The following is a 10,027-nucleotide window of genomic DNA, read 5'->3' on the forward strand; positions in this document are numbered from 1 at the left end:
ATTGCAGCAGAGAATCGAACAAGACAGTGGACGAGCTGGCTAGGCGAGACATGCAGACGAAACTTAATTGTAATTAGGATGATGAGCCTCCTAGTTTTATTCTTGAGTTTTTGAGGAACGATGTAATATCTCTCGATCAATAAAGCTCGCCAAGTATTTGGCAAAAAAAAAAGAAAATTAAGGCAAAGCTTTTGCCATCCTTGCATGAAACAAAAATCTCAAAGATCCATTCACGGCTCAATTTTATTGGTAGGAGTACATCATAGATCATACCATATACTTCCAAAGATTTTCGAGCAAAGGAACTTTATATCAGGAGCAACTAGAAACAAAGTGACGAAATAGAAAATCACACAAAACCCAGATTTTAAAACTATTACTGGATAGCACAGGAGCTATTAAACAAACAAAAAATAAAAAGAGATAAAAGGTACTACTCCATGGATATCGACAGGCTTCTCTGCATGATAGGCGCACAGCGGGCACGCTAGGTTTGCAATTGCAAGTACACTACTACAGGTAAGCTTGCAAGGCGGCGTTCGGCTGCGGTTGGTGCTGATGTTGATTTATTGTTTGAGAAAAATACTGTTACTGAATCTGTACGGCTGATAAGTTCCAAACTAGCAAGCAGCTACTGCATGAAATGGTAAATTATATAGCTTAAACTTCGCCCTCGTGCTCTTGCAACGCCTTCCATGGAGGATGAGTTCCGGTATCTCTGGGGTTTCACTGCTCGTCTTTCCGGCTGCCACCACGAGATCTCTTCCGCCGCTGCTTGGAGCAGCTGGACTTCGGTTGGGCAGAACGGGCATCAGGAACAGGCAGACGATGCTCACCAGCCAAAGCAGGGAAACCAGCGGCAGGGTTTCTGCAAATAAAAGACAATTGTCTTAGCATCACGACTGCAAGATTCTACCAATAATCCGGTTTCCCTTGTGCTTTTGATTTGTCACTTGCTTGGTAATTTATGACTGATCATCATAACCATGGTTCCAGCCACAGAGAGGACTGATTGATGCTAAACAAATCGATTCATCTAATTTCAGGGAATGGATAAGATTAGAGGAAGGATGATATGGCTTACCCGTGAGTACGGCAGACTCCTGCATGGCTGTGGGAGCACCAACAGGCCTATCCTTCAACAAACTCTGGCGCAGTGCCATGTTCTCAGCTGCATAGCAGTAATAGCACTGAAGTGCGTAGCTGAGGCGGCGGCACTCTGCCTCCAAATACTTGCTCTTCGTCTCCAAGTCCTTTATGTACGACTTCTTCCTCTCCCTGGATTTCATTGCGGAATCTCTGTTCCTCATTTGCCTGATAAATTCACAAGGCAGGTTGTTTTTATACAGGAGATAAAATTGCCTAATTAGACTTTAGAAGCAAAATGTAAAAGAACAAAAGAAAAGCATCTTGAATTCATGAATCAGATTCTTCCCATCTGCTGACCAAACTTCTAGCAGTTCACAGTGCAACCAAGGTAATCATTTGTGCATATGCTATCTTCTAAATATCCTTGCAAATACTCTTCCTAGTTTTTGCAATTTACGATTACGAATTCGAATCTCGTAGTTATCACTCGCAGACATTTCTTTCATTCGATAGAGTTTACACTAAATACCAAACATTATGAATTGGATGGAACACGATTTCTGCATACAACCTAAGCAATAATCCACCCAAACCTAGGCATATGGTCCATCCCTAACTGCCATGTAGGTCCTAAATTTCACTAGCAAGCATGATCACATAAATCTCCCTCAATTTCTTAAACGAAGGGGAAAGAGTTTTCACACGTCCTGCACTAACACAACAGAATCAGCATACCTCCTCTTCTTCTTGCTGACGGGATCATCGCCATCCACCTCCACCGTCTCCGCCTCTGGCGTCACGACTTCCACCACCTCGTCCCTGCCGGAGTCCGCATCCGTGCTTGCCCCCGCCTCGCCCTCATCATTCCCCTCCCCGCCGTCGTACAGCGCGTCGAAGAACTGATCCACGCTGATCCCCTCGACCTCGCCGGTCAACTCCGCCTCCCCCTCCTGCATCAGGAACCTCTCGATCTCCGAGAGCGCCACCTCCCCGGGCGGGCTCGCCCGGGAGGTCACCGACTCCGGCGACCCCGCTTCCGCATCGTGCGCCGTCGCCGGCGCCGGCGGAGGCGGGGACGGGACGATGAGGTCGGAGACGGCGGCGGGTTCGCCGGAGAAGGAGGCGAGGAGGGCGTCAAGGTCGATGTCGGGGAAGAGGTCGATGTCCATGGGGACGGACGGCGAGATATTTTGTCGTGCTGGTCGCAGCCGTGCGGTTTTATAGCGGGCTCTCTATCGCTCGGAAGTCTTGCTTCGCGAGGAAGGAGAGGAAGGTTCTTGGCAGTTTAGCGGGTGGGGCCCACACGGGGTGGTGCCGTGGCCTGGCCAATGGGAGAGGCGAGATCTACCACGTCAACTCCCGGGACCTCGTCTTGCTTTGCGAACTGTGAGCTCACTCCACTCCAGGGGAGGAGTACTGCCCGTCGCTGGTGCTCTTGTGCGCCGCAGCCGGCGAGTTCTCTGTACCACATCGCCGGGCATCCGACCGTCAGAGGCTCATCATCAGCTCGAACGAATCACTCAGCACGGCCAAATTTGGCAGCACCATCAACCATATGTTTGGAAGCACCGGCGATCAGCGGCGGACCCAGAATTTGACTAAGACTAGGCCAAATTTAACGGCCAAAATCCGAATGAAGTTGGTGCAGAAGCTGATCATGATCATATCATAAATCTCATCAAGTAGAATTCTTAATAAATCTCATCAAGTTCAATTAGTTTGTCAAAGGAATTCCGTGGATCTAAACCTGTAATGCATCTCAACAACTGGGTAGAACTTTCAGCAAACCAATTATTTAATTCAACAATAACTTGGTCATGCACCACATTGAAGATCCCAGCTGGCAGCAGCCTATGGCCTGCTGGTAGCCGAGCGGGGCCGAGGTGCTGTGGGCCAGGGCGGTCACCTGCGGTGCACGGAGCGCAGATCAAAGGACAAAGGGGGCGAGCCGACAAGGGGCAGCAGCGGGCGATGGCGCAGAGGCGGACCAGGCGGCAGAGCGGTGCGACTCTACCAAAGCTTGAACGCGAGTGAGGAGGCGAGGCCGCTAGGGTCGCAAACTCGCAACTCAGGACCGGCACTGCCCTATTCCCTGCCTTTTGGACGCTGATGTCTGATGGGCTGGGCCAAAAAATACTGAAGACCTACTCACTCCCTAGCAACTTGGGCCACGACTAGGGCCAAGGCCCTAGTTGCCCTAGTTCTGGGTCCGCCAATCCGGGCGATGGTAGGTGTCCTTTGATAATCGGGCAGTACTAACGCCCACATGATCCGGACGGATGCCCGGAGGCCTGCGGCCGCTGCACGTCCGTGCCCGTAGCCGCGCACTGCTCCACCACTCCGCTTCCCACACGTATGCACGACACCCCTGCAGCTGCAGCAGGGGCTGTGGCAGGTGAGTCACATTACAACATGTACTACTGTTGATCTACTTTTGAAATATATAGATAAAACTTTTCAACATGGGTCTAGAGAAAAATAAAACATTTAAAACATACATCTGAAACACTTGCAAAAACACCTAAAAACACTTGAAAAAGCTATTGCAATACATATGCAACATCCTAAAAAAACACTTGCAAACATACATGTGAACATACGCAACATCAAATAAAAACACTTGCAACATACGTATGAAAAAACAGATGAAACATTTAAAACAGATGCTTGCAACATACGTGTATAGCCATTGCAATATATGCAATACCCCGATCTACTTTTGCCTATACGAAAACACTTGCACCATACCTCTGAAACATCTGCAACAATTGAAACATACATTTGCAACATATGGGGAGCGAACAAGGCCGTTCAACTCGGGCCATTAGGGTGGGAGCCGGCGGCGTGCGAGCACCACCAGTACTGGCCATGCTCATAGGTGCCCCTCGGCTCGATTGGAGATGACCTGAGGTGCCCCGGTACCTGTGCTGAGCCGCCATCGGTTGGGGTAGCGGCGGCGGCCCGTGGCGACGACGCATCCTGACAGCGCTGGGTTGAGGAAGAGCCGTGGAGGCACTGCGCGAACTGAGGGAGGAGACGACATGGTCGGCTTGGATGGAGGAAGGAAGCAATGGTGGCGGCGCCAGCCTCTGCTTCTTCCAGCGGACATGAGAGACCTGATGGGGAGGGTGAGACAAAGTGGAGAGATAGAGAGACGGGCGAGACGGAGTGGAAGCCAAGTCTGAACCAACGCAAGGGGATGGACGTCTGCATCCGAGTATTTTCCGTTGACACTCCCGTGCAATGGTCGACGATGGTACGATCGTTGTGGCACTGTTTCTACCTTGTTGAATGGGGATATTTTATTTTGTTCAATCTAATCTAATTGAGAATGACCTACGCATAACAGACTTGATTATATGTGCACAACACGGTATGCAAGTCAAGCCTCCCATTCCCTGCACTGCAGATTTTAAGAGCTAACTTGGTAATCCTGTGTTTATTTTCTTGCATTAATGCTAATCTTAGATCAAGAACATTGTATTTGATATTTTCACTTCTTTGTTCATAGGCGTTGTGATGGCCGGTTGCTCACACTCACGTTCTTCTCATTTAGAGAGCCGCTCCAATACTCATCTTTTTTCTTAATATAAAATGGCCCTGTTCATTTCACTAAAATTTGACTGTTGCTGATGCTGATTTGTTGGCCCTGTTCGTTTCGCTCAAATTTAGCTGCTGTTGATACTGATTTGTTATGAAAGAAAAACATTGTTCCTTCGCTGCTAAAGTAGTGCTGAAAAACAGTTCCTTCACTGAAGCTGAAGTAGTGTAAAAAACAGGATGGATATCTACCTTCAACAAGGTAGAAACAGTGCCACAACGACCATATCGTCGATCAGTAATTGCACGGAGTATCAAAGGGATACCTACCATCACCGGTGCCTTGAAACATGTTTGATGGTGCTGCCAAATTTGGTCGTGCTGAGTGGTTCCTTCGAGCTGATGAGCAGTCTCTGACACCACAATGACCAAATTAATTATCCTCGGCGAGAATCTTAAACTACTTTAGACTATTTAAGTGGAAAAGATTTGGAAATTATGCAGGGGGCTTTGTGCTTCAACATGGAAGAATTACTAAATTCAGTTTGTTCTTGAAAAAAATGATGGATTATATGGTTAGTACTAGCCCGATTCATCGGTTCAGCAAACCCGGTGACCAACCCGTACCCAATCCATGTATGATAGGTCAACCATGTTATACATGGTCTAGCGCCGTGTTCGGCTGGGGCTGGCTGGGCTGGCTAGCCCCCTCACATGAACACTGTTCTAACGAACCAGCCAGTAGTACTTTTCTCTCACATAAATGAACCAGCAACGATACGAACCAGCCAACCGAACAGGCCGTATGTTGGGTTCCCATCAAAACCCGCTTAATGGCAACTGGTTCTAACGGGTCACGGGTTGAGCCCAAGTAACCCGTCCTCTTCCTCTCCCCTCCATGCTCCTCTCGAGTCTCCACTAGAGATGGCGCCGACGCATTGACGGAGAAGCAGGAGGGTGGTGTCGTGTTGTGGCGGTGGAGGTGGATCCAGTGGAGAAGAAGCTGATGCCGCCAACGAGAGCCACCACGAGGTCGCATCGCATCCAAATTTTTCTCTGCCGCCGCGTCCTCCTCCTCCCTGTCCGCTCGCGGCTCGCCCCAGGGTGGTGCCGTGTCATGGCGGCGGGGTGGAGCTAGTAGAGAAGAAACTGGTGCCGTCGACGAGAGCCACCACGAGGTCGCGTCGCATCGTGAGGAGGAAGGGAATGAGGCCGCATCGCATTTGAATTTTTCTTGCCTCCACCTAGGCGCTGCCGCCGCGTCGTCCTCCTCCCTGTCTGCTCGTCGCTCACCCCACCTTCTCCACCTAGTCATCCGGTTCGGCTTTGATGCTTGCCCCCACCTCCTTCACCGAGTCATCCGCCTCGGCGCCGATGTCCCTGCGGCATGGCAAAACCCGTGCGCAACCCGTTGACCAACCCGACCCAGCGATTCCTTGAACCTGCTTTAAAACCGTCGGAAACCAACCCAGCCCGGCCCGTATACTACACCTGCGGTTTGGTTTACAAATTAACCAAAAACCGGGAAACCCGGACCATGAACAGGGTTAGTTAGTACGTCATGACAAATGATTTACTCAACACAAGCTCTGAAGCCTGAAGTCAGTTGAGCATGCATCCTCTTGCTAGAATCAATCATTAAGAGCTTTGAAGGCTTTGCAATATTGGCCCTATTCGGCTTACCCCATATTCGGCTTGTTCGGCTTCTTTTTTCAGCTGGAATAGTGTTTTTCTCTCACAACAATTCAGCTGGAACATTATTTTTCAGCCAGTTTCAACCAAGTTTTAGACCAGCGAACGGGGCCATTAGCATTTCGCCTGTACATTACTAAACGTACATGAGAAATACATTTATAATTTATAATGTCATTGTTGAGTGGTTTGATCAGTTTGGTTTGGTGGTGGTTCTGAGTTATGACACATATTTCACATTATTTATTGCACAAACAAATAAAATGACTTTTGTAATATGTACCCGTTGTAACGTCTTTCCACATGTTGATTTCAAAAAAAAGTACACATGTTCGGAGCCGAAGACTATGGCTCACTTGTCGGCAACCTGTCCCAACAATGCTCCAAGAGCCTGCTGGATTCAAACGTGTGATTCAAACGACCGGACCTTCCCCTGTTGCGACTGTCGCCTGCGTTTCGGCCACCGCACTACCTCTCTCATGCTCGCCGCCGTCGGGCGGCGATGGAAACCCTAATAGTGGACCGCGTCCACAACAACCTCCGCCTCTTCATGCACCACAATGCCATATTCCTCTACGAGCGCCTCTGCGCGCAATTCCCCTCTGAGGTAGCTCCTTGTCTCCCTGCTCCTCAACGAGGCTAGTGCGGCTTGATTCGGTGTGATTGCGTGTGGGAGTAGTTCGTTTGGGGGTCGGATGGGGCGTGGAGCGGTGATTTGAGTGTGGGGTCTCACCTATGCGGTTCAGTTCAATTTAATGGCCTTTTGTGATTTTATTGAAGTGGCTAAGGCTGCATTTGGAGCTATAGTGGTGAGGATTTGGGTCTGTGGCTTGTGGTGGCTTGAATTGGAACGGCTCCCTCTAGCTGTTGTAGGGAACTGGAGTATCTTGCGCGATTCATCTAGGGTTCATAGTGAATTTGACTGGAGAGGGTGATTTTCCGCCTAAATTTGAGGCAATTTCGCAGGTAGAGACTCTATTGATGCTAGTGCCTAATGTGCTAATGGTTACAGTGACATGCCTGTGGGTTCTTTTCCTTATCAAAATCTTGGTATGACAAGGCCATGTTTCTTTCGCTGAAATTTGGCTTATGCTAATGCTTATGCTGATTTGTTGTGACAGAAAAACACTATTCGTTCGTTGAAAAGTACTACTGAAGTAGTTTAAAGTATTCAGTTGCTTGACTTCTGTGTTCTTACAGGACATGCTCACCCCTTTTTCTTAACCTTATTATAAGTTGAGAGTGTAGGTTTTAATTTTTATTTGGGTTCTCGATGTGGTTCATCGGTCTTCATGTGGGATGAAGATCAACACAACTTGAATGTGCGGTGTTGGCTTTTAACTTTTATTTGGGTTCTCGATGTGGTTCATGGGCCTTCATGTGGGATGAAGATCAACGGAATTTGAATACGCGGTGTTTAGTGCTTCATGTGTATGTGTTCAATTTCTTAGCACCCGCTATCTTACTTAGTAACCAGAATCTTGTGCCTGCTTTACTATTATAAAGACTTCGTTTTCAATTAGTAACCCTTGCTCTAGAGAAATCTTATTTTAGTTTTTTACTTTAATCCCATTTGCAACATGGCAGTGTGCACTAAATGTTCTTGCTCTACTTCCTGTGCACAGACCAATGTGCAATTGCTAGCGACCTGCTACCTCCACAACAACCAGCCATATGCTGCATACCACATTTTGAAAGGTAATAGCATCTGCTCACCATGTAACAACTCAGCACAGACTATCTTACATATTACTATATTAAAGTAGCTTGGATGATTTATGGATTTTGTTTCTGATGTGACATGATGGGAGGAAGATGCCCTAGTCCCGTTACTTGTTTGCTACATCATGCTTTCGAATGAACCTCTTGCGTGAAGCATAAGAAACTCTATGTCCAGTTAATCAGTCTGTTCGTTTGTTGGTTTCAGCCAGCCCAAACCAGCCAGCCAACAGTATTTTTCTCTCACAATAAACCAGTACCAGCCAGTCCAAATCAGCTTAGAAACCAACCAGCGAACCAGCCGAATGAACCAAACATGGAGGTATACATCATATTTTAAAAGGATTTGTTTATGTAAATATCTCATCCATTGGCCTTGATGCTGTTACAAGTTGGTGTGTGAAAACTTGAGTGATTCTGTTTTTGTGTAGAAGGTAGTGCGGTGGTATTATAGCAGTGAGGTATTTTTTGTTCAGTAATAAACTATATTAACAGCACATTATTCACATGGGACCGGGCAGCGGTACATTAGTTTGAAAATAAAATATTGATAACAATAGTTAGTTTCCTTAGCTGGGGTTGTTTCCCATATTAACCCATGCCGTAGATGGAAAGTTTCGAAGTTTATAGAATATCATAGGGATGACTCAACTCCACTCCTAAGAAACAATCTGGCTGGTTTGAAACTTGGCTGAAACTGGCTGAAAACACTGTTCTGGCTAAATTGTTGTGAGAGAAAAACACTGTTTTAACTGAAAAAACAAGTCGAACAAGTCGAATATGGGGTAAGCCAAACAAGGCCAATCTTGTTGCCCACAATACATGTAGATAAGATACTACACCCAACTAGCAATAATATTAACTACTCTTGTCGACAATATCCACCTATGGTGGTTCCACAGAGTTCAGCACGAACTATTGATAGCTACTTTAATGCCATGCAAACATCACTTGCTGATACATAACCCTTTAGTACTGTCGCTACAATATTGGTAAAGGCCAAAGCCGTATGCATGTCCGTTGTTTTATCTTTCCTCAACAATAATGCTAGGCCTGGTTGATTTATCTTTCCTGCTGTGTTGTTCGTACCAATTTTGGCAAAGGCCAAAGCCGCATGCCTGTCCGTTCCCCATGGTTGTTGGAAATTCTAGATTTTTTATGTTATACCAGAGAGGCATTAGTATTACAAGATACATGCTTTGCACTCCATGGACTTGCTTGAAAGTTTCTGTAAGACATAATCTGCTGCTGATCTCTCTCTTTGTTTGCTGGACAGTAGATTTGGCAATAGGTCATTTTCTGTTGTCCTAGTTGCTGTAGCAGTAGGGCAATAGCCACCATTGGTACATTAGTTGGTAGTTAATACATAAGCCATGTCTTGGTAGTGAGCTGAGATAGGAATTATACTGCTAGTACTAGGAGTAGTTAGGGCTGTACTCAGCCATGCTCATGTGTACCTTATATTTGGTACATGAGCTGTATATACTCTACCACTATGCAATGAAAAAGGCAGTTCAGTTGCCACAACCAAAGGCAGAGCCTTGGCCAACGCTGGAGCTTCTGCAATGTGTGTGCTGTGCTCACCCCTTCTTCTACCTCTAACCATAGTGAGTGAGTGTGTGTGCTGATAAGCAAGTTGCTTACCAGTGCAGGGAGGCGAGGGACCAACAAATGGTATCGGAGCCGTATAAGTTTGCCTACGTCACTGGACTAATCGTCGGGATGGTACCAACTATGGCGAGTGGGCGGTGATCATGAAGGTCAAGCTTAGAGCCCGACGGCTCTAGAACACTATTGACAAGGACACTAACAACGAAGAAGACGACATGTCAGCATTAGAGGCAATCATCACTGCTGTGCCGACGGAATACAGGGAGTCGTTGGGGGCGATGAAGACTGCTAAGGATGTGTGGGAGGCCATTGCGGCGATGCGCGTCGGTTCCGACTGTGCAAAGAAGGCTACGGCCCAGCTGTTGAAGCAGGAGTA

At 47.3% G+C, this 10,027-nt stretch overlaps 1 protein-coding gene across 1 annotated transcript; it reads right to left on the reverse strand.

The window, feature by feature from the left end:
• Nucleotides 1–220: 220 nt before the first annotated feature.
• On the reverse strand, nucleotides 221–2,331 carry LOC136521034 (bZIP transcription factor 50-like). Its single transcript, XM_066514752.1, has 3 exons — nucleotides 1,825–2,331; nucleotides 1,085–1,314; nucleotides 221–868 (listed from the first exon to the last, which is right to left on the reverse strand). Exons 1-3 carry the CDS (start codon nucleotides 2,256–2,258, stop codon nucleotides 621–623), a joined length of 912 nt encoding a protein of 303 aa, XP_066370849.1. The 5' UTR covers nucleotides 2,259–2,331; the 3' UTR covers nucleotides 221–620.
• Nucleotides 2,332–10,027: the final 7,696 nt, after the last annotated feature.

This window comes from Miscanthus floridulus, chromosome 18, assembly GCF_019320115.1.
Source record: "Miscanthus floridulus cultivar M001 chromosome 18, ASM1932011v1, whole genome shotgun sequence".
Classification (NCBI taxonomy): domain Eukaryota; kingdom Viridiplantae; phylum Streptophyta; class Magnoliopsida; order Poales; family Poaceae; genus Miscanthus; species Miscanthus floridulus.

Bases quoted from the DNA above. Each gene is read 5' to 3' on its own strand.
- LOC136521034 (XM_066514752.1), bottom strand. From the start codon at position 2,258: ATGGACATCGACCTCTTCCCCGACATCGACCTTGACGCCCTCCTCGCC. The intron at 1,315-1,824 runs GTATGCTGATTC...TGAATTTATCAG, and splicing joins GTCAGCAAGAAGAAGAGGAG to GCAAATGAGGAACAGAGATT. The intron at 869-1,084 runs GTAAGCCATATC...TTTTATTTGCAG, and splicing joins GGAGTCTGCCGTACTCACGG to AAACCCTGCCGCTGGTTTCC.